The sequence below is a fragment of the Bactrocera dorsalis genome, unplaced genomic scaffold (assembly GCF_023373825.1).
Source record: "Bactrocera dorsalis isolate Fly_Bdor unplaced genomic scaffold, ASM2337382v1 BdCtg011, whole genome shotgun sequence".
Taxonomy (NCBI): Eukaryota; Metazoa; Arthropoda; class Insecta; order Diptera; family Tephritidae; genus Bactrocera; species Bactrocera dorsalis.
This window is the reverse complement of record NW_026038062.1, coordinates 288,617-312,684: the sequence shown is the minus strand read 5'-3', so window position 1 is coordinate 312,684 and position 24,068 is coordinate 288,617. Positions and strand designations below refer to the sequence as shown.

At 39.3% G+C, this 24,068-nt stretch overlaps 5 protein-coding genes across 10 annotated transcripts in view; 3 read left to right on the top strand and 2 right to left on the bottom strand.

Moving 5' to 3' along the window:
* Positions 1-83: 83 nt before the first annotated feature.
* Positions 84-4,885, top strand: LOC105231555 (mucin-19). The gene is made up of 5 exons (XM_011212905.4): positions 84-500; positions 557-706; positions 782-984; positions 1,046-1,245; positions 1,302-4,885. The coding sequence occupies exons 1-5, from the start codon at positions 376-378 to the stop codon at positions 4,707-4,709; spliced, it is 4,086 nt and encodes a 1,361-aa protein (XP_011211207.2). The 5' UTR covers positions 84-375; the 3' UTR covers positions 4,710-4,885.
* LOC105231554 (vacuolar protein sorting-associated protein 45) lies at positions 4,753-7,326 on the bottom strand. The gene is made up of 4 exons (XM_011212903.4): positions 7,116-7,326; positions 6,852-7,050; positions 5,707-6,788; positions 4,753-5,627 (listed from the first exon to the last, which is right to left on the bottom strand). Exons 1-4 carry the CDS (start codon positions 7,206-7,208, stop codon positions 5,274-5,276), a joined length of 1,728 nt encoding a protein of 575 aa, XP_011211205.1. The 5' UTR covers positions 7,209-7,326; the 3' UTR covers positions 4,753-5,273.
* Positions 7,327-7,596: 270 nt separating this feature from the next.
* Positions 7,597-24,068, top strand: part of LOC105231557 (HEAT repeat-containing protein 5B) — a 28,205-nt gene continuing 11,733 nt past the window's right edge. Inside the window, exons 1-2 of one of the 6 annotated variants that reach the window (XM_049461171.1) lie at positions 18,971-19,172; positions 19,675-19,923. In XM_049461171.1, coding sequence (XP_049317128.1) covers positions 19,856-19,923 — 68 coding nt within the window. In that variant the 5' untranslated portion in view covers positions 18,971-19,172; positions 19,675-19,855. Of the gene's footprint in view, positions 7,899-18,970; positions 19,924-24,068 lie in introns of those variants that run through there. The other 5 variants (XM_011212910.4, XM_011212914.4, XM_011212912.4 and 2 more) reach the window with 5 other exon arrangements.
* On the bottom strand, positions 12,188-13,662 carry LOC125779949 (uncharacterized). The gene is made up of 2 exons (XM_049461181.1): positions 13,111-13,662; positions 12,188-13,043 (listed from the first exon to the last, which is right to left on the bottom strand). Exons 1-2 carry the CDS (start codon positions 13,660-13,662, stop codon positions 12,333-12,335), a joined length of 1,263 nt encoding a protein of 420 aa, XP_049317138.1. The 3' UTR covers positions 12,188-12,332.
* LOC105231559 (uncharacterized) lies at positions 15,049-16,885 on the top strand. The gene has a single exon (XM_011212915.4). The coding sequence runs from the start codon at positions 15,731-15,733 to the stop codon at positions 16,802-16,804; it is 1,074 nt and encodes a 357-aa protein (XP_011211217.2). The 5' UTR covers positions 15,049-15,730; the 3' UTR covers positions 16,805-16,885.

Genomic DNA, 24,068 nt, shown 5'->3' with positions numbered 1-24,068 from the left:
AATTTCGATATGTTGGCAACTCCGTGAGCAATCAGAGAACGTATATCATCACAGAAAATGATAAACGTTCTCTGAACAAATTGGGAAAATATTACGAGTTCATTTAAAATAAAACATTGGCAATGCCAGACGCCTTTGCTTCGTTGACGTTTGGGATGGTTTGGGATTAAGACCATCACGTTGCAAGACCAATTTTCGAATTTTTGCGAAATTTGTGCAGAGTTTAATACAATTAAATTTTAAACACTAGTGGCGTTTATGAAATATTACCAATATAAAAAAAATCGTGTATTTTGTATGTTTTCTATTGTGCGAGTATTGCGCGCCTCAAACTATTTTTAGAGAAAAATTAAAAACTAGTTTTACGAGTGCGTCATGGACAAGAATGGAGCAATGGACAGGCGTTTTAGTTTAAATATGTCAACTTTACCCAATCCAATTGCAGAATCGACATGTGTAAACTTGAATGGCACCACAAGTGCCATTACTGAGAGAAATAGGTAAGAAATGCAACAATTTTCAATACAATTATTTAATAGTATATTTTATCCGACAGCACTGTTAATCAATTTCGTTGGGGAGGTAGTCCTATTAATCAAAAAAATCGTAGTAATTCAAGCATTTGTTTAAACAGCAGCAGTGCAAACAAAAGTACAGCAACCAGCCCACAGAGAGCTAGACTGAACCTGAGTAAAATTGATCCAAGGTAAAAATTCTTGTTAATAATGTTATTGTACGTTCAATAATACTTATTTTATTCATTGTACTCTTCCAATTCTAGGACATATGCAGATGTTCAAAGTCGAGGGCTGGTGTCTCGTATTATACAATATCACGAAAGTAGCTCGCGTCTGAACCGCAGTAAGTCGACCAGTAATCTGTACAGCAAATCTGGCCAATATTCTATAGCTCCACTTCAGAAAACTGATTTACCCTACCGCGCAACACAGCAAAATGTAGCAATGACACGAATTGCCCCACCAAGTATGTTTTCTGCCGTAACTCAAATTAATAGAGGTTAATGAAATTGTATATTTGCTTTTAGAAAAATCAATTTTTTATGGCAACACACTGTCCAGTTTACTTCGATCGAATTCTGTGATTAGTGTTCAAAAAAGCGATGAAGAAATATCAAGCGAAAATCGCCCTATTTTGCATCCACCTCCAACAGAGAGTGAGCTGGCGCCAACTCGCAGTGTTTTAGATGTACTGAAAGAGATTTCACGCAAACGCATAAATAGTGATGTAAGCATACACATTAAAGCTTACCTAACTCAAAATATTAAGTATATTTATTTCAGGATTCTGATGGAATACATGACGTTAATAAAAAATACTGTAGCCGCGAAATTAACGATACGTCGTACGATCCGTTAAGTGCTCCTCTTGGAGTTCGTAGCGTGGGAATACACAACATAAATCCTCCATCAATTCACGTTCCATCACAAAGTTTTAAAAGGCAGCGTGAGCATATAGTTGTACCTACATCCCATACCCAAAACATGAATAGTGCTTGTGGAACTGCATTTTCAAGTGTACGCATACCATTACAAAGTCAACATTCGCCAGAACAAATTGCAAAGAAACGATTGTGTAGTTTGAATAACGATATAACCAGTTCACTAAGTTCAAGTCTCATACATGCAAACAAACGAAAATTTTACGAGCAACAGCGTTCAAACAAACAACGGTCACCACCATGTGGTACAGAAGAGTATGAGACACAAAAATCGAAGATGCATCGTCAACAATCCGATCTGCGATTCCACCAATTAACGCAGAGCTTGAGCTGTAATACACCTATAACGCCTATACCAACAACACCTTCATCTCAAAGTATTAGCGTTGCCGCTAGACATAATATTATAGAAAACGGTACTGACAAATTGACGGAAAGTGGAGGTATAGTCAAACGGACTGTGTCAGAATCACCGGTGTTGCTAAATAATCAAACGCAAAAACCGAAAGTAACATTATTCAATCGTAACTACAATGAATCGACAAAACTTATCAAATCTGATGGTAATAGTGGAGAAATAATAGAGAATACCTTTACTGTAGATGATAACGAATGTGCTGATATACAATTCGTGAAACCAAAAAAAAGCTCTTCAATAGTAAACAAGAAAAATCCACTGATAGAACGCACCCAAAAGTCAAAACTGGCTATGATGCTAAGTGGTTTGCGTGGAGAAATTTACCAAGGCGAAGAGGGGTACGATGAGGTAGACAAATTATCCAATAAAAATTCAGAAAGCGCAACAAAGGAGAGCAATACCCCAACAAAAAAAGATATATCCGTCAGAAAAGAGATAACACCAATGGCTTCTACGGTAACAGCAATCTCGACACAAACTGCGGCTAATTTCACTATAAAAAATACAGATAAATCTGTTAAAACATTGACAAGTGCATTGGTTCCACCTGTGTCAACCTCTGATAATACTACAAAAAGTACTGCCTTAACGTCAACTGTTGGGGTTTCACTAAGCAGTTCCACAACAAGCTCATCTATGCCGACAGCTACAACAACAACTTCAATAGTTGGCGATTTTAAATTGGCACCGGCAGTAGTTTCAAGCAGTAGCTTAGCTTCAACAAATGCGCCCCCAATAATAAGTACAAGTACCGCTACAAAAACAGGATCCCCACTGGTGGGTCTTAAATTAACTCCACAAAAACCTACGAATAATTTTGGTAGCAGTATAAGCTCACCCGCGCCTACATTTAATTTAAATGCCGCAACCGCAACCAACACGACAGCTTCCGCTAGTGTACCCCAACTTCAGGGATTTTCATTTGGAGCCCCTACTAAGCCCACTTCAACAACTGTAGCACCAATAACAACAACTACTGTTGTTACCTCGTCGGTTAGTGCTGGCGGATTTAAATTTGGATTAACAACGAAACCAGAAGTTTCAACAACGGTAGCAACAGCGCCAACTGCATTTGGCAACTTTGGAAACTCTATGACAACAACAGCAACGTCAGTTTCTTCAGAAGCTGCAAAACCAGCAATAACTTTCGGAGCAAACGCTATTAGTACAAGTACAACAGTTGTCAAGCCCACATTTAATTTTGGTGGCAGCATTACAGCATCAGCCCTAACCGCAAGTACTACATCTGCAACCGCTTTCAACACTATCGCCACCGGCACATATACCTTTGGCGCCGCAACTAATACAACAACCACTTCAGCACCATCGATGGTAATCCAACCAACTGTGTCTACAGCGCAATCAGCAAGTGTATTTGGTAGTACTGCAGCGAGTAATACATTTAAGGGTCCAACAGATGCGGCCAAACCCTTTGCTTTTGCCACAACCACTAGTACCGCACAAAACACCTCTGCGCCAATAACACAACCGTCTTTTTCCTTTGGTGGCGCTGCTGTTACCACGGCAAACACCGGAGCTCCTGCTGCAACTGCCTCTAATCTTTTCGCTTTTGGAGGTCAAAAGTCAACTGCTGTGACCACTACTGCAAACACTCCCTTCTCTTTCGGTGGTAACAATCAAATAGCGATCACAACAACCTCTACTACAAATACAACAAACGGTAACGTCAGTAAGTCGGCTTTCAACTTTGGTGGCGAAGAAAAGAGTGCCGCAACCAACACAAATCCTTCGAGCGGTAACCTTTTTGCATTTGGCGGCTCATCAAAAACGGGCGATAACAAGATATTTGGCAACAACATTGCGGGTACTAACAATTTACAACCAGCAAACGCCCACCAAATTCAGCCGGCCGCATTTACTTTTGGTGCGACTCCAACATTCGGTGGCGTTAGCAGTGCAGCAACTTCGAAACCTGCATTCGGCTCCACTACAACAACGGCAGCAACCACTCCTTTTGCATTTGGTGGCAGCAATGCCAATAAATCAACACCGACATCCTCAACAGTTGGTGCAAACAATGCCTCCGCTGGAGGTTTTAATTTTGGAGCGTCCAATGCTGGTGCAATCAATAGCAGCAACACATCATCTACCAATATATTTGGTGCAGCAACAACAGCGTCGGCAGCCGGCACCAGCATTGCGAAGACCTCATTTAACTTTGGTGGTGCAGCCGCAAGTACCAGTGATACCGCAAAATCTATATTTGGTGGCAGTGCAATGAGCGGCAACACAAACGTCGCCAGCAGCAACAATGCGTTCGGTGCGGTCACTGGTGCTAATAGCAATCAAACGAATAAAACATTTAACTTCGGCGGCACTACATCGGTAAATAACAACAACACTTCAGCGAATCTATTTGCCGCTGCCGGAAACAAGTCGTCAGCCGGAGGCTTTTCTTTCGGCACTAGTACAATGGGAAATAAGCCAGCAGTATCATCTAATGCCACACCCTTCGCATTCGGTGGTGGATCAACAAACGTCGGTACAACTGCTACCGCCACCGCAGCACCGTTTAGTTTCGGCAGCAGCACGGGAGGAGCGCCAGCTAGCAAAACATTCTCTTTCGGCAGCACCGGCAATGCCCCAGCGCCGCCAGCAGCAAATGCAAGTAGTATTTTCGGCGGTGCACAGCAATCTTCCGGAACGACCTTTAGTTTCTCAGCGGGTGCCTCAGCTCCTTCTGCACCTTCAACTGTGGCAAATATATTTGCGCCGCCCGCCGCACCTGCTGGAGCAGGTCCGATTGCTGGGGGTGCTGCAGCAACAGATCGTCCTATACGTCGCGCTACACGTCGGCTGCAGAAAACTTAGTAACTATAAGAACAGTTTTGACTTCGTAATTGACAAAAGGATAAATGTTATCATCCCATAGCTAAAAATAACGGTTACTTATATTTATTTAATTATTTGAATAATACATATTTTGCAAAACATTTGTTATTAATGGTATAAAGTTAAAAATATAAGAGTCACATACGTTCGTTACAGCAAGATTGTTTAAAAATAGGAAGCCAAGCAAAACAAAGCTCAAGGAAACTCAATAAATGCGACTATATACAACTTCTAAATAAAGATTTTGTTGTTTCATGGGAATGACTGAAAATTATTAGGGAGAATAAATAGTGTATCTTCTAACTAAATTCATCATTCATTGGTCATTTGTAGTTGCTTTTTAAAGGTGCCGATTTTAACGATCAATCTTATAGTAGGTTAATAAATAATACAAATTACTAATAAGATTACAAGTAATACATAAATTGTATATAGCATATACAGGAATATTATAGAATTAATAAATACATGTTTACATATGCTTGTACAAACATACATAAAACATAATTATATACAGCCTTTTGGAGGGTCCAACAACATAATTTAATAGTTATCACTGGAAATGTATTTTAACATTGTTTTCGTGTGTTTAAATTGCATACCATCGGTAGCGTTCAAAACCTCATTTATGAAACTTTCTGAATTGTGTATTGTGGTGCCACCCAATATCACTTTGTAACCGGCATTATTAAGCTGATGTACTGCAAGGGCTTCTTCATAAGTTGCACCCCCAATGATAAACACCACCACCTCTTGCGGTGGGCGACGGAATGGCACAAGCTCAGAATTGATGGCAGGGTACATAGGATCTAGTTCACGACCCTTGAAAACTTCCTCCAAAGTTTCTTTGAGCAGTGGTGTATGTTGTGTGAAAACGTTTTCCACTCCCTTTAGGCCCTACATAAAGAAATATATTTTTGAAAACATATATATGCATTACAAATTGTTATTTGTTTTCGAAATTATAGCCTACAACCTTAATTAAATTTCGGGTTAGTTTGACGGCATCGGATATGCGCACCAAGTTGAATATTTCTCCCTGCCTCATATGCGTACCAGCATATTCAATTAAACTAGGCACGATTGCTGTTTTCCCACCACGTGTTTTAATAATTTGCAATAAGCTAGATGTATCACAATTGGCGTGTCGTTCATAACGCAATGCATAAAGCGCGACTAATTTGATAGCATCATCGACTGATATGCGTTCATCGGCTATTATTTTGCGTATACGCTGTAACTGTGCCGAATGTTCCGCTTTACAGGCAACTTCCTGTTCCAATTCGGATACTTCGAAAAGGTTTCGTTTAGTGGTAAGTGCTGACAATTCACCCATTATGCAGAGATGTTTTTGTACCGTACCAGACATTTTCTTGAACTGTGGATATGTCTCAATGAAATTCTTCATGTCAGCTATACTCTCCACTTTTTTATGATCCTTAGCTTTACGCTGAAACTCCTCCATTAAGTTTTTGATTGTAGAACCTATTTCACCGAAATTTGCGTACATATTATTACCGTAAAACTCATCCTGATCACCTGATAAAACGAGCTCTCTATAATCTTTAGGTATACCCGGTATGTTGGAGAGATCAACGCGGTTGTTATGTATATTTAATAGTTCATGGACCATTGCTTGATAGGTCCATTGATGCAACAATGGCGTAACAGGATCGTCACGGCGATCCAATATAAGCAGTAATGGTGGTGCTGCGCCATTCTCATGGGTGCGTGAAAAATCAAAAAGACTCGACTCCTTGCAAATTTGCTCATATATTTGCTTTGCCAATGTTTGTGACACAACTGAACCAGCGCGATATCGTATAACCGGATTGAGTTTAAGAGATAATAATACGGCTAACACGCCTTGTACTGTGCGACCAAGCGCGTCGGGCAGCCAATTTAGACGATGCATACTGCTATTTATGTTGAGTGAAAACAAATTTGGATTTACACACAGATAGTCTGCGTATACTTCTTTCACTTCGCGTACTGATTCACTTTCATCGCACTCGGCTAGATATTTAATGTCAGTGCGTGGAATGATGTTACTGAAATCTATTGATTAAGTTTAAAAAATGGGTAAGCACACCAAATAAGTTATACAATGTCATTACTTACAAATAAAATATGCACCATATTTGGGACTGCGGAGTTCATCGGCTAACAGCTGTATGTTTTGTTTAGTAGGCCTAATAAATACAATGCATTTAAGATTTTTCATGCGCTCATTAGAACGACCTGAGTCAAGACGTTCGAATAAAAAGACCTCCCGTTGCAGCATGTCCGATTGACTGAAAGCCATTGATATTATACTTGTCTACAGATATTTAAGATATAAATTTTATGAAAATTATTGAGTATCTCCAATCCACAATTACATACCGTCTCTTTGTCCAGCAAAATAGTCTTCATTCCAGGCCCTGATTCATTACACATTTTTTCCACGTATAATTTGATGGCTGTAATTAAATTCATTATTAAAAAAGATTTTGTTCAAATGCGAATGTAATTGGTAAATTTTAATTTTTTCTCAGATGTACAAAGTATGTTCCTTGCTAAAAAAACACAAATCTTATCTGTAAATATTACCAGACCAATAAAATCATATTGAAATAAAATTAATACAAAACAAATTGTAAATATTGCTCTCATCACATTATAAAAGTATAAAGGCAAGAGAATCGTCACTTTAATAACTTTTCTTTCACTTCAAACAACTTTTAATATTTTTTTATAGAAATATTTTTCCAGTATTTGAGTTGAAAAGGAAAAAATGGCAACACGCTGAAACAGCTGTCTGTTTTCAACAAATCGCCCATAATTACAATTCTAAAACTTTGACCTGAAACCCTCTCTCTGAATGTCAACAAACATTGCTGCCAACTTAATTCTGTCTATCATAAACTCACTTTTTTTTTAATAAATTAACATTTTGGTTATTTTGTCAACTTGCAAAAAGAAATTAATCTTTGTTTAAATAGAGAATATAAGGTCACATTATAACAACATATGAAAGATGTAATATTAATACTTAATTAAATGTGCATACAAGAGTGATTGATATATATGAAAGTGCCGTGCTGGCAGGTTAATAGTGAATACAAATGACAACAGGGAAAGTGTACCATAACAAATTCTATCACGGAGTAAAACAATTTGATAAACGTAAGTTATCTTTTGTGTTTACAATTATAATAAAAACCATTGTATGTTATATCATTTCCTTAATGGTATATAAACCAATATTAAAGATTGTATGCTGTATAGTTCAATAGTCCGTAACATTCATATGTATTCAACAAGCCCCCCCACATATTTTATGGTCTGACGCCATCAAGCAGCTGATAAATTGTATATAAATAAAAAAATCGCTTCCTATCGTCATCTATCATATATTTAACCCATATGTAAAATAAAGATGTGAACTAGATTTCTAAAGAAACACATACACAAATTATAAGAAGCATGTCATGTTCACGGCAATTATTTATAATTTTAAAAATCTTAGTGGACATGATATTAATAAATGTTAACAATTTATCAAAATCAGTAATAATGGAAAAATGGATGAAATTTAGTATTAATTACAGTACTAAAAATGAAATTGTATAAAAAAGTGTAAGACATTTTTAAATCCACCACTTATTTGAAGCCAGAAATTGCTAGGTGATTGCAAAGAAAAAAACTTAAAAAGGAAGTAAATATATTCATTAATTAGTTCTCCACAATGTAACAGATCCAAGTAGCACCAAATATTCAATGTTTTAAAGTTTCAATAAAAAGTAGGTTGCGCAACTCATCAAACCAGTTTCTATATCATCTGAATATACTTTTGTCAGTAGTAAATGATTATTAAATATCTTATAGCACAATATTTCCATGGAGTCACAATAATTATATAAACACACTCAAAATTTTTGTCATTGTAAATGAAACCAATAAGACCTTTAATTCTAGAAAAAATAAATAAATAAAAAATGCATGCATATAATATTGAAATTGAAAGAAATCACTATTTTTGGTTGCGCCGAAGATACATAAAATACCCTTCACAATTATAAAATATTCCATGCAAAAACTTGATTTTGATCGGTCAATTTGTATGCCAATTATGGTATATGCTATAGTTGTCCGATCTGACCAATTTCTCCGTACCAAATTGGCTAATTCGATATACGATATATTGTATGTATTTAAAAGGATACCCGGTGTTTTCTTCCGGTTGTTACAAAATTCTTGGCAAACTTGATATACCCTGTTCACGATACAAAAATAGATATTTGTCTAGTGACCCATTTACCCATTTGTGGACAATATATTCATGTACGCTACATGTGTGTACATATGTATATATAGAGAAATGTGAATGCTTTTCAGTCAGAACAAATGTTAGTATAAAATAACATGGTTACCTGACTGGTTGGTGTATTCACATATCTTATGTTTTGCTTTTACTTAGTTAACATAATGTATACTGCAGTAGGCATATCAACCCAGTCGGTAACTTCATGCATACATACATTAGTAAAATAGTTATCGCATGTTTTTCGGTCATCAAATAAAAGTGAAAAAGTTATGCGCAACACAATAGAAGAGTCTAAGTTGAATTTCAATGATGCCTTACGTGAACAGATGATAGTAGCCTAATACCTCGACAACTAAGCCTTCGTTATGTATTCTTACACTCGCAACATGTTAAAAAGAGTATAGTAGTTTTGTCCACTTAACGGTTGGTTGTAACAAAAACTATCGAATTTAGCCTTTTTTTCGACGGGTTTTCGTAGAAAAATATAGGAAGATTAAAAAAAACAAAAGAGCTTCTATAGCGCGATGGCGAAGGACGTTAAAAATGTTCTCTCTAATTTGGAACTAGATATCTTCAAAACTCTTCCTTTGAGAGTGGAAACCGTTTTTAAAAACACCATTCTGAGAAAAACGACAGGATTGAAGTTGTAGCGTTCCCCACTATGTTCCCTTTCTACAAGAAACGCTGTAGCGACCGTAATAATTTGAATTTCGATTCCAAAATTTGAGAGAACGTTTATTGGAGTGTATACTATCAGATAATAGGACAAAGCAAAAAGCCGATTTTTCGAAAATTTTACATTGAGACGATCCCTTAAAATATCTTGATGAAACTTGGTACAGATGTTCCTTGGTATCAAAAGAAATTCAGCATTGTAGAGCCCATTGCAAAATTCCGTTAATCGATTGTGCAAATATTTCATATATTATACTATTAAAGGTAGATCAAACAAGTTTACACAGCACAAAACCGTTTGGCACTTCCTCCGACAGTATAAAAGTAAAAAATTGCATACTAAAATAAGTTTAATCAAGTACAACACTGAGCGGTATGTTTTCGCATCGTTATAAATTATAACTTTATGAGACTATGTGAAACCCCTAATTGTGTGTGTTAAAAAGTACGATAAAAGTAGTAGTAATCACTAAATAAATACTTCAAAACCACCATGCTTAGGGTTAGGTTAGGTTAGGTTAGATGGCTGATCAAAGATCGCACGTGGACTGTAAGTAGTCCTTTGTGATGCCATAGAAAAAAGAACTCCCGTGTTCGGACTTACAGATCGGCAAAGCGCTTGGTAGCCAATACAAATTTGCAAAGGCATTTAATATCTACACCCACCAGTTCGGTAGGATGTCTGGAGGTATGTGCCCCAAATGTCTAAGTCTTAACCTCCCGAATGCGGGACAGTCAAGAAGAAAGTGCTGGCTAGTTTCTGCCGCATCTTCTTCTAAGCAGCTTCTGCACACGTCATGCGGTAAGATTCCAAGTCTTACAGCATGTGTGCCAATAGGGCAATGGCCCGTCAAAAGCCCCACCACTAAGGAGAGGCTAGCTTTATTGAGGGCAAGGAGATCGTTAGATCTTCTGCGATCTATTCTGGCCAAGAATGCTCTTGCGACCGCGCAAGTACCAATGCTGGCCCAATGTTGACCAAGCATCCGCGAGGCCCAACTATCAAGTAGTAGGACACAAGAGGACACCGGAGCACCGACCCGTTCCCATTCTACCGATAGTGACTCTAGGGTGCCCTTCCTTGCTAGCTCATCAGCTTTGCAATTACCCGCTATTCCGCTGTGGCCCGGCACCCATACAAGTCTTATAGTAAATACTGTCGCCGCCAGGGACAGTGTCGCCAGACACTCCTCAACCAGCCCTGAACGCACTGTGAATGAGTTCAGGGCTAGTATCGCTGCTCTACTATCTGAGTGAATGGTCACCTCCCTGAAGGTGGACACTCTCCGGAGTAGCAGATCTGCTGCTACCTTGATGGCTGCAACCTCAGCCTGGAAGACAATGCAGTAGTCGTGAAGTCTAAAACTGCAGCTGATGGAGAGCTCCCGACAGTAAACCCCTTCACCAACCTTCCCCCCAAGCTTTGACCCATCCGTAAAGAAGCTAACTGCCCCCTCCTCCAACGGCTTCTGCCCACCCATAGCTCCCTCTTCGGTATATGGGTAGAGAAAGAGCCGCGAGAGTTCGATATGGCGACTCCTTGATCTAGATGATCCGGGATGCAGTCAAAGCTTGTAAGGATGTCTGAGTGTTCAGAAACACGCTCCTTTAGGAACCCAGATTCCCTGAGCCTAATTGCCACTTTTGCGGCCATACACCTTCCGGCAATGTCAACGGGCGTTATGTTCAAAATTGCATTAAGTGCCATGGTTGGGGTGGACCTTAATGCACCGCACATGCTGATGAGCGCAGCCCGTTGAACGCTTTCGAGTTTCTTAGCAAGTGTGGTCCTCTGTAAAGCCCTCCACCACATAAAGACTCCATAGAACATTATAGGCTTTGCTATGGTGTCATAGAGCCAGAGGACCACCTTCGATGAGAGGCCCCACCTTTTGCCGATAGCTCCTCTACAGCAGTATAGGGCAATCGATGCCTTTTTGGCTCTCTCCTCGATATTCGGCTTCCATGAAAGCTTCTTATCCAGGATGAGCCCTAGATAATTCACTGCATCTGCCGGTTGTAGGCAAATACCTCCCATTTGCGGCAAAGGTGCCACTGGGATCTTATATCTTCTGCTAAATAAAACCATTTCTGTTTTATTCGGGTTTATGGCGAGTCCACTTCCGACCGCCAATTTTGTTACAACGCCGAGATATCCCTGCGTCAGCTCGTATACGGTGCTAAGGAATTTTCCTTTGACCATAAGTGCAACATCGTCTGCATAGGCAATCACCCGACAGTCCAGATCCTCTAGTTTCTTAAGAAGGTCGTTAACGACCAGGATCCATAGAAGAGGAGAAAGAACCCCGCCCTGAGTGGTTCCCCTGCTCACATTTCGCCGCGCGCGCGCGCTGCCCCATTCTGTTTCGACCAGAATTGCTGTTACTATGTCAGCGTTGCTAAAATTAGGTAAAAGAAATACTGTTAATTCATTTCTGACCAGCATACATGCTCTGTTTCTACCTGCATCGTTGGTCGCCAGCAGCTTATGGCTCTTCGTTCTCAAGCCAGAGATCCCGCTACTAGTCAGCCACGGTTCCTGGATCAGGACGACATCGACTTCGTCTTCCTCCAGACGAAGCAGTAGATTGGCGGAGGCCGCCTTTGAGTGTTGGAGGTTAATCTGGAGGAATTTCATCCCTCAGACCCTCCTCTAGAAGCGCTAGTTCAGCACTCATGTCGTGATCGACCCTCACCTCCTCAAACAGCTGTTCGAGGCTGAAGACGGAATCGCCAATCGACGAACCGCCTCCAGAACTCGCCACGTCCGAGAGGCTTGGGTCATTTTCCATGGTCGCTTGACCATCGCTAACGCCGTCTGCCCTCTCCCCTGCATCTGCAGCTTGGTTGCCATCCGCCCTGGTATTCGTTGGGAGTACCTTTAGCACCACCATTTCGAAACCATAGCTGATGGCTCCCTTGGTTTTACTGAGAGGACCGAAGGACTCCTCGTTAAGCATTATCAATGCCTGCCGATATGGTTCATCGGTTCTCTCCAGCCTTATAACCCTCCAGTCATGCGTGGGAAGTGAGGGGTTGCAGTACTTGAGGATTTCCTCAATCTCATTTGCAGTGGAAGGTTCAGCCGGCAGCCAGACGCGAGCCCTAGGGCGAAGAGGAAGGTCCGCTTTGTCCACGGCCTCCAGTCTGGCTCCCTTCCAAACCTCCCCCACCTGAGATACTGCCTCCTTATATAAGATGGCCGATCTTTCATCGGCACACCTTGTCAGCTTATGCAGCCCATGGTGCCAACCGGCACTTATACATTTTGGGGATGGCCCCGGGTTTCCCTTAAACACCTTGAGGAAGACTGAAGAGATAGCCGCCCGCTACTCTCTTCCAGTCTTCGTGGGAGATGGCACCGTCCTCCCTGCTACGGTCGAGCACACCAAGTACTCTGGCGCCAGCGCTTTTAGCGATTTCGCTAAAAGTTGGCGCAGCCCCCGTTCGCGGTTTCTTACCAAGGGAAGTTTCTCCCTTATGCGACCTTTGCCGCTTAGCCGCTGGTTCAGGTACCTTCGTTTCGAGTCGTGACCTATCGGTCTCGCTCTCACTCAGAATCCTCTTGGCCCATTCGAGCGTGTTTGCATGCTGCTCAGACACCTGACCAGCATGCTTGCCACCGTAGCGTTCTACAATTTTTGCCGCCAGTCGAGGGTCCGACTTCAGCTTCCTAGCTAAAGCTCCCCTGCTAGTGGCCCCCGTGGACCCTTTCATAATTCTAGCAGAAGTTCCTCTGCTAGTGCTAGCGATTCCGCCATGCACGAAGGCTCCACCCTTCACTACCTCTTTAGCCGGCGGTTTTGCGCCGGCTCCCTCCGTTCTTCCGCCTGATGAGGAGACTACTATCGAAGTCTTTGTCCTGTCGCTGCAGCTACTCAGCGACGGTTTCGTCGCCACAGGAGCAGCAGCCCCGCCTGGAACGAATCCGGGTGTCGAATTCGACATCCCTTCATATCCCTTCGTCGCCTTTCCGTTTGTTGTGTTTGTTAAAGACTTGTCCATGCTAAGAGGGTCCCCACTCAGAGCCGCTATCCGTCCCCCGGAAGGTAGTCGCCTTTTGTGAACCCAAGGTTATCTTAGTGACGAGGCCAAGGCGAGGGTTGACGTACGCCCTTATGAGGCAATACGTTCAGAGCGTAAAGAAGGAGTACTCTCAACTTACACCTACCACGCCAACTTAACGACGACGGGGGGGGACGTACTCTGAGGCCTGACAGGGTTTTAACGGGACGGAGGCAGTTGCGACATTAGCCCAGCAGCCATTTCTGATGGGTGTCACCCCATCATACTCAGGTGCCAGAATGTCGCCACCACCAGCCCAGGGTTCTACCAGATCCAAATAAGATTACCTACTCTGCAAAAAAGAACCAGTTCAGTGCCAAAGTCGTCAGGGAGTTTCAGGCCGTGTAGGCTGCAGGCCATTTAGCGTTACCCAGGATGCACCAGCGTGGAGGCGACCTGCCCTACATCCCAGATATTTAATTTTAAATTTCCTTAAATTCCTTCATTTTACAGTATATAATTCGATAATCAATGACGTTATCGAAATACAACTTTGCACGAATTTTTTTATTCCATCTCACGTTTACAAAGTGTGGAAATCGGACCAAAACTTTTTAGTCTCTATATGTCTGCCATTGCATATGGCTGACTTTTTACCGAAAATATTGGTTGGTCTGTGAGGTGTATTATGAAGAGAATCCTTTGACCGATTACAGCATTCCCTTTTGACAAAAGTGAGCAAAATCAGGCCAATACTTCTCCTTGCTTCCATATGCATACATATTATAGAGATTTTTGAACTTCCGGTTAACTTAATGCTGCATATATCGCTAAATAATAGGTATAGTTTCGAAAATATGTAAAATCTGTCCGTAAATTACATCTCATAGCAAACTTTCGTCAGTGTGGAGTTACCTTCATTAGCTCTTCCTGAGTTGTTTACCATAATTTGCTCATAATTTGTCCGCATTATTATTTTTATTTTCAATTGGAATTCAGATTTTTATATACATACATACATACATACATACAATATCCAAAATTTGTTGTTGATGTTTATGCTTTTGAGTTTTTTATTTTCCTTTGTGATGCTGGCAAGTTTTTCAATATCTAAACATACATACTTAAATATACATGGATATACATATGTGTATGTATTTGCATTCGCAAATATGAAGACATAAAATAAGAGTAATTTAACTTTTGAATAAAAACATTAAGAATATTTTTTAATATTTTTGGCATATCGACTTAAGTCGTTTTGTATTAATATGCAGTATAAGTTTTTAAAGTATTCTGAATTGATAATATGATAATTTGAATCACCGAATGACCGAAAAAATATAAAGTTTTATAAATATTTTCCAGCAGTGCGTTTCCTCGAATGATGCAATTTTAATCTATTGACAAAAGAAAGTTATTATTACAATATACATATATTAATAAATTCTATGAAACTGAGCATGCGATTAATATCCATGTCGTAAAACACACAAAAGGGCCCTTAAAACTTTCAATTTAAAATAAGCTTTAAACATACGCATTAACTGGTTTGGTCAGTCAATACGCTGATTGTAGTAGCCTTTTGCAGACTTTCTAAGAGAATCAGTACACAAGAACAAAGCGATTATCAAAAATTCACCTTTCTCATCTGCGCCTAACTTCCACGAAATTATACTCCATACAGATTTATATATGTGTGTGTAAATATTTAAACATTCACCTTAATACAAGTAGTTGTAGTGACAAAAGAGGTTTTGAACTTGAGCGACGCATTTTACCTCTGTTCGTGCGTCAAACCGCAATATCAGAGCTCAGTCTGCTTGGTAAACTGCTTTCGAATACTCGTACTTGGAACTTTTCGGACGCGTCATAATTTAAAAAGATTACAATCGAACTTTTGAAATTTGAAATCTTAAATATATCTTTCTTCGTCGTACTAAGTTGTCAATCATTAAAAATGAATAAAATCACCGAGTAACACGAAAGCGGTTAATTTATGTAACTAAGTATGCAACAAGTGTATTCGAAAAAGTCATCTATCAGTCAGATGTTGTGCCTACTTTTAGTCAGCTATGTTATTTTGCCATGCACTTGGGCTGCGCCACATCTACTCACCAGTTATTTGCCAGCTTCCATGCAAGCGCTCGCTTACTACATCGACTATTTGCAGTATGAGCCAATATCATCGACAACTGTCGAACCGCCGTTTAGTGTGAACGATGATGAATTAACTAATATATTTAATGCTTCACCTACGTCCACACCGCTACCAATGCGTACAACAACCATTACGTTATCCACAAATAAGCAGCCATCTACCTGGCTCTCAACAACTAGCCGACCAACTTGGATCAGCACTACCAGTAGACCGTCACAAGGTATTAGTGCCACGGGTTCTGGCTGGTGGAAACCGCCTATTTGGTGGCATCCTACTACCGCAGCTACTACAAAACCTACAGTGCCGCCAACACCCACACACAGGCCCGGTTTGTATGCACCTATAAAATCGCCACTAATCAAGCCGCAAACTGAAAAACGCGTCGGTTATGAGGTATTTGACGAAATTGGTGATAATACTGAAGGTTTCGACAAATTGACATTGGCACTAATACGCGATATACAAACAGAGGCAGAACATGATGAATTTACCAACGATGTAGAGTCTTTGGACAACTTTTTGCGCCTTTACGATGACAATTACGGACGAGCCGCATTCGACAGCGATAATGCTGTGGATCGTTGGTCAACCACGTCGACTGCAGGTAAAAAACGTGTACCGCCAACCAAACCATACGTAGAATTTTTACTGGTTTATGATTTGCTAAAACGCGATGCAAAAGCCGCTAACCTCAGCAAATACGAGGGCTATTCGGAAGAATTGTTAAGGGACTTACACGATTTGTCCAGTGCTTCGGCGGAACGTCAACTGTATACGCTTTTCAAGCGTATGATCGATCGCGGTGATGTACAACGTAGTGACGTCGTCTCTCGTTTACAAGGAATAATGAAGGATTTAGCTAACCCCCAAAGTGTCACTGCAAAAGAGTTGCGCTACATTCCAGCCATGCCATTTGTGCCTTGATTGTCAAGTGCGGAACATTAATTTATAATTCAATAAAATCAATAAATTTGCCTAAAGGAATATTGGCTGTATACTTATGTATATGTATGTGTTTAAAGTTATTTGAATATGGAATCTAATTATTTCTATTTAGAAAAGATGTTTTACCATTTAAGGGGGTATTCTAGTCTAGAAATCAAAATTTGGGCAGATTTTTTAATTTTATTTAAAAAAAAACAAAAAATATTTTTATTTTCAATTTTTTTATGGTGTTTTTATTGATATCTTAAGAATACAGAAAAAAATGATACAGGTGTAAAAAAAACATGGCGCATCCTGGTGACATTGATCCTGACTCTCCTGGTGGTCTGAAAAAAATTCTTAATCAGTAAGTAATCAGTAAAAATCCTTTGGAGGATATGTTCTTAAGGGTCTAAACTTTAAATATATAAAAAAAATCGAATTTTTCAAAATTCTAGAGTAGAATACCCCCTTAAACTGCATAGATGTATCTTATAAAATCCACATACCGTCTGCAGGGGCATAAAGGTCAACCCAACAGGGGCCTATTTATTAATTTTGTTTAGTATTAAATGATTATCTTATTTGAGGTTATAGTTGTGAAATATCCTTTTACAACATTCAAAACTGTCAGTACTGGTTTTCTGGTCCCGATTCGGCTTATATGTATACATTATTACATTGCCTGTTTATTTGAGTATTATCCTTTGTTGGCTGAGGATTAGTTTATACTCGAAATGAAATTTGACTTGGTACATATAAAATACAAATCGAAGCTAATAAATATTTTTGGTTTGATTTGTGTAACCTTTTTTTGTTCGTGTGAGGTGTATCTTGTGTTCAAAACTTTGACCGATTTTGAGAAGATTTAAAAAACATTCTGTAGAAGTCAAGCTAGGCGCTCTTTTATCTGCATATGTGAGTTTTTCTTGTAAATAAATATTTGAGTGCGATCCCGCTATCAGCAATTGAATTCAAAGAGATGCAACTAAAATTTCGCTCCTAAGTGTATGTATGTATGTGTTTATACACACATATAATATTCTGAATCATTTTGCTCTAGAAAAGGTAACAAAAGATGAAAGCAAACAATAACAATAACAACTTGTGCAGCAGGAATGCAAAAGGACTGAAAAATGTAAGAGCATAATGGAAACAAGAAAAAATGCCATAAAAGGTTGACGCGGTGTTAAATAAACACACTAGTGCATATTTATCCGTATTTACAATTCTGTAGGTCACCCAGCAAGACAATACAGTAGTTTGAAATTAGTTCGACTTGGTCACACTAAACAACGAATCTAGTTTGCGGAATACTAATTTCCTTAAGAGCGATGTTCGTTGTAACTCTTACAAAAGACTCGTGAAAGAAACCTTCATTTGAATCATTTCTACTGCCTCCCAAATGTTCCTAGAACCAATGTACATGAAGCTAATAGAATTAGCAGCCGGAGTCATAACATATCTCGTACGACTAGTTTTCATCATAATATAAAGTATTTTACAACTGGGTAAATTTTGGTGAACGAATTGAGAAATTTCCCAAATGCATGACACACAAAATTGTAGTAACACTTTGTTCGGATGTGTTTTGTTTCTTTGATATGTATGTTTCCTTCGGATGTCGGTGAGTTGCCGACATTCGCCACTCTGTACTTTTTCAGCTCCACAGAAGTATGCCAGCACTCATGAGAGCAAAACACATTCACCGCACTCATCGCGCTCACCACCAACACCACCGCGTTGCGCCATTGCCAAACCATAATAAGTTAGACTACCACCATACTGCACCAGCCGCCGCCTCCTAAATCTTTTATGAATGTAAATAGTTTTGTGGAACATAATCAGAAACATTACATTCTACGTTGGCGTTGATGTTTGTGTACATATGTATGTACATAGGTTGACTCTTTGTCGACACACGCATCGTCGAACATATGAAGCGGTTTTAGCGACAATAATATACAAATAAACTACATACATGTACATACATACAAGGCTACCTAAATATATTTGAGCGTACATAAATGTACATTCATATACATAAGTATCTGTGTGAGCATGGTACCGCAGCTATTGCCCCGGAAAGGAATGGTGGCATCGCACCACTTATATTTCCTTGCAATCTCTCACATTTGCTGGCGAGCAAATGAACACAGTGGACAGCGAAGTAGCTGCGCGAAACAGGCAACCAACGCGAGACAGTCATTTTTTCAAAGCAAGAGGCAACGGACGGTCGAATCGGAATAATAAATCGCGTTTATGTTTTGTGCCAATGTAGTTAAAACAATACTTAGTGAAAATATAGAGTGTGTGGAAAACGATCAAAAGCATTTTAGTTTGTGAAAAATAAATAATATTGTTTTCCGTGCGTAAATTAGCCGTGTTCTTATATGCAATCTACATATATAAATGAGACAACAAATTTTTACTTAATATTTGTCAATATTGTATGTTTCTTGTGCGCGAATGCACTTTTATTTTAATTTTACATGTGAATCGCCATAGTTTCTAATTATTGATTTCTTCGTAAGAATTGGAAAAGAAAATGTGAAATTTCAAAGACGAACAACGAAGAGATTGCGACAAAAAGAATATTTACGCAAACATCGTTCCAGTCATTGTTATTGTTATGGTCCGAGTTGCAGTGCCACCCGAATTCATATGTACATAGCATGCATATTTGTATGGGCTTATGGTCGAGACTAAACACAAGCAGTTGATGGACCGTGAATAAGTGTCGCACTGTGTGCTATTGTGCAAGCAATAAATACATACATACATACATATATAATTTTTGTTCAAGTCTTCCACAAAGTCTTCAACCATTTTTAAGCACTTAATTTATATTTTCAAAATTATATTGATAGAACATTAAGGCAAAAATCACTAAGTGGAAATATGTATGTAAAGTGAAAAATTTTAAACCGATTGAAAAAACACTTCCATTAGTGTTGAATTGAGTGATAAAGTGAAAAAATGCACATTGGTAATTTTTGCTTCGCCAACACCCATCAAATCTAATACAAAATCTGCCGTAGTTCAGCTAAAATGGAGAATTTACAGAATTTCGCCCGCACGCCACAATTTTTGCGCAAAGTCATAAACGAAGCAAGAAGGTACAGAACTTGTACATTAGATTAAATTTGATTATTTACATATCTATGTGCATATAATAGTACACAAATAAATGTAGATATATTACATAGTATATGGTAGATAAACATAAATACGTATATATCATGTGATCAAATTGGTCCCGGACAGGTTATTTTAAACTGCAAACCGAATCGATAAGCATTTTTTTCTAAGATGGTTCTTCTTTTTTATGTTAGTGTGAAGTTTGATCTCGATCTGAGAATTCGTGTATGTTTGACAGCTATTTGCTCACTACTCGAAAATTTTTGGGAAAAATAAAGTATTAGTTTGCTTATAATTTTGTATTCCGAATAGAATCACGACCACGGAATCGTTGAACATGTTGCATAAATGTGTTGGGACATTTACTAAGTGCCACAAAGCATTCAGCGAATGTCGTTAAGCCATTGAAAACTTTCCTAATGTTAGCCGTCCATCCAACTTTATTAATAACATCGAAAAAGTTGAAGAAACAGTGCTTGAAAATCGTCGTATTGGCATCAGAGAGATGGCAGAGGATCTTGACATCTCTTAGGGATTGGCTAATGCATTGAGTGTAAAGCGTGTCAATGCTATCTTTTGCAACAAGTAGAAGTCGCAAAACAGATGCTGTCAATCTAGTGAGTGGCGCTCAAAAAATGAGCCGAAACCGAAAAAAAAAACAAAATCCGCTAAAGGCAATGAAGGCCATCCCAGACGATGCTTATAACAAGGGAATGGACATTCGCATGTTTGTATTGGCTCAGTCACCTCTTTGAAGACAATAACACAAATTTGTATTAAAATACGGGAAATGTGTTTTTTCTGTCCTCAAATATTTAGAGGTCAAGTGTGGCATAACCATAAAGATTCGGCTTAATTATTATTATTTATTGATTAACATGAGAAAGAGTTTAGACCTATAAACTTACCTTCCTTCCTACTGAAAACGTTAGAAAGAGCCTTGGACGTGCCGCAGCGCCTCCTCGAAGCTTGTCCAAAGCGCAACACGCATACCCAAAAGCCGGTAGAGTCTTCACTATATACACTGATATTTAATATCGAAAGGACTCTTTAATATAAGAAATACGCCCATGGAGCAGTTCTGCATAGTTTTGTAGCATTCAATAACGTTTCCACAGAATCTATTTGAATAGTATTCAGCTACACAATGTTGGGTCAGAAACCTCTTGATCTTTAAAACGATAAGTGAGGAATTGAACGACGCCAGAATGGCCAAGGAAGTCTGGAGAATCTTTTCGCAAGCTGGAGTGCTATCTGCGCTTCTATGGACAATAGTGGTGAACAAACTGCTAAAGAACTGAAATTTCAAAAAAAAAAACTAGACGACAAAGCCCCAGATAGTGACAGATGCGGACGATATTTGCATTTTAATACCCCTTTGCAGTATTATTACCCCACTCTCAATACAGTTCAGAATTGGGCATCTCGAAAATGTCTGGGGCTGATAATCATGATCCCACTTTTCAACTGGATAAGAAGATTCGGAGTAAACATAAATAAAGATAGTTGGCGTAAAGATATGATAGCTGCGCGCAACGCCCTAATTATACATACGGATGACTCAAAAAAGGAGGAGGGAGTGGTGCGAAGATATACTGTTCAGAGTTAGATATAAGGAAGCGGTTCAAGTCTCCGGACCCCTGTATATTTCAAGCAATGGTCTTTGCCCATACAAAACTCGCAGAACTAGTAGGCAACTCCAGAGACAGCATCTACGTAGTAACCTCGTATGGCAAATCGGTAGTGTCTTGGGAAGCAGGGTAGCAGTGGAAAGTCGCCAGAAGCAAGCGGCTGCACTTCTACTGGGTGCCAGGTCAAAAAGGTATCAAGGACAATGAGATGGTGAATGAGAGTGTGGTCTCTATGGCATATATCCGAAAACGTGATTAAAAATACAACCATGCATTGTCTACGATCTGAACAGCAGCATGGTAAGGAAAATCAAAACATTATGGAACGAGCTAAATGGGTGGTCTCTTGTGCACTTGTCCCGCATGGGCTATGCTACATTTTAAACATTTGTGGGCCCTACGGTATGAGACACTGAAAGAGATATCGATAGTGAGGCCACAGAGTATACCATCTGGTGTCATAAAGAACCAAACTATGCGTGGCCTATCAGACTAACCTAAATTTAAAACTATATGAATTATTTTACCATGCCCATGTAGTTTCCTCTACTAATCGGATTAAGGAAAAGGGATTCAGAAAAGTGAACTAACCGATTATAGATATACTCTTTACCCATTTACAATGATAATTTTATTAATGCTCTGTCCTATATACGACAATACTCAGTTTACGTCCATCATTCTTGTTATCACGTTCGTGCACTGATGTTGGCCTCAAAAGGTTTTGGGCTTTTGTAATGGTTAGTTAGGGTTGATTTTCACTAAAATTTATTTCATTATTATTATTTTTTGTATGTTGCCCTCCCTGAAAAAGCTGTTGTGGTAGTTGATGGCAAAGTCAGTTGTTGCTGCAACGTGTCCGTCTCCGAGGGTGTTGTTTCTTTTTAAATGAGTTGCTGCCTAATATATAATGCATTCGGCTATATACTCTATATGTACATATACGCTTCGTACATACATAAGGGTACTTGAATCCTACTCATGTCAAAGGTCAACACTTTATGAGCTCAAAAGCATGTAACTGCGGGCACTAGCACGCAATAAACACCTACTTGTGCTAACGTGAGTAGGACATGTTCAACTTTTAAAAGGTTTTTAGTTCAAAATTCTTATCAGCATTTCTAAGTGAGTGACATAATTTCATTTCAAGATGTTTTTTTTTCATAATCAGAAAATTATATGCAAATACAAGCATAATTATACGGATATTAACACATCATAAAATCCATAACAATTTCGATGTTTATACGAGTGTATGGTGTTGATAAAGTGGACTTTAGTTTCTAGTTTCGGTTGTAAGTGTGTATAAAAAAGAATGTGGGGAAAAGGACATGTCGGTGTTAATTCACGTTTTATGTGCAATAATTGATGTAACTACCATAGTAAACATTTTTTATTGACAAAATGAGTTTGTTACCTATTCAACATAGTTTCCTTCAAGAGGGGTCTTTCATCCGAATCTGTTGGTCATTTTTCTTTGGGGGCGTTTTTTACGTGGCGGGTCCCAAACCTAGCGCAAGAGAATATTTCGCCTTCACACTTTAGCTGGCCTTCAAATGGATGTTCTTTGGCTATCCAGAGGTTACTGGGTCTTGGACCGGGGCTGCTTGAGCCATATGTAAAAGAATTGTTTCTGGTCATTCCTTAGTGAATGGCAATCAAAGAACTTTACTCATTTGCATGAACTTCTATACATGACTCCATCCTCCAGGGTCTGGTAGTGAACGAGAGCAAGACGAAATATCTCCTGTCATCAAAAAAACAGTCGTCGCACACGCGACTAGGCTCTCACGTCACTGTTGATAGTCATAACTTCGAAGTCGTAGATAATTTCGTCCATCTTGGAACCTGTATCAACAACAAAAATAATGTCAGCCTCGAAATCCAACGTAGAACAAATCTTCCCAATAGGTGCTACTTCGGACCGAGTAGGCATTTGAGAAGAAAAGTCCTCTCTCTACGAACAAAAACTGAACTCTATAAGTCACTCATTATTGCCGTGCTGCTATATGACGTAGAGGCATGGACGGTGACAACATCTGATGAGTCGACCTTACTACTTTTCGAGAGAAAGGTTCTGCGGAAGATTTATGGCCTTTTGCGCATTGGCACGGCGAATACCGCATTCGATGGATCGAAGAGTTGTATGAGATATACTACTGTGATCAAATTGAAAAGGAAGGTTGGTCATCGATACAATTTTTTTCTAGTTGGGAACGTGTTTTTTTGTTCGTGAAAAGTTTGGTTTCCATATATCAATTAGAGTATCTTCGCCATTGAAAGTGAATCTTAAGTGTTTGATATGTAGCCCTGTTCTTCCAAAACTGCCTTCGTCGTATATCTTGAAGACTTGTGTAAAATTTCATAAGACCGGTTGAGTTGTTCGCGAGTTTTCTTGACAACTTGAATTTTGTTTAGAAGTTCGTAGAGAAATTTCGATTGATCGAAAAAAATGTTTGGCAACGTTACGAAATTATTGGCTAAAAACTTAA

Coding starts and splice junctions, on each gene's coding strand:
- LOC105231559 (XM_011212915.4), top strand. CDS start 15,731: ATGCAACAAGTGTATTCGAAAAAGTCATCTATCAGTCAGATGTTGTGC.
- LOC105231554 (XM_011212903.4), bottom strand. CDS start 7,208: ATGAATTTAATTACAGCCATCAAATTATACGTGGAAAAAATGTGTAAT. Junction 7,051..7,115: donor TTTTGCTGGACAAAGAGACG/GTATGTAATTGT, acceptor AAATATCTGTAG/ACAAGTATAATATCAATGGC. Junction 6,789..6,851: donor ATATGGTGCATATTTTATTT/GTAAGTAATGAC, acceptor CTTAATCAATAG/ATTTCAGTAACATCATTCCA.
- LOC105231555 (XM_011212905.4), top strand. CDS start 376: ATGGACAAGAATGGAGCAATGGACAGGCGTTTTAGTTTAAATATGTCA. Junction 707..781: donor CTGAGTAAAATTGATCCAAG/GTAAAAATTCTT, acceptor TTCCAATTCTAG/GACATATGCAGATGTTCAAA. Junction 985..1,045: donor GACACGAATTGCCCCACCAA/GTATGTTTTCTG, acceptor ATTTGCTTTTAG/AAAAATCAATTTTTTATGGC.
- LOC125779949 (XM_049461181.1), bottom strand. CDS start 13,662: ATGTCGAATTCGACACCCGGATTCGTTCCAGGCGGGGCTGCTGCTCCT. Junction 13,044..13,110: donor CTAAAAGCGCTGGCGCCAGA/GTACTTGGTGTG, acceptor GGAAGAGAGTAG/CGGGCGGCTATCTCTTCAGT.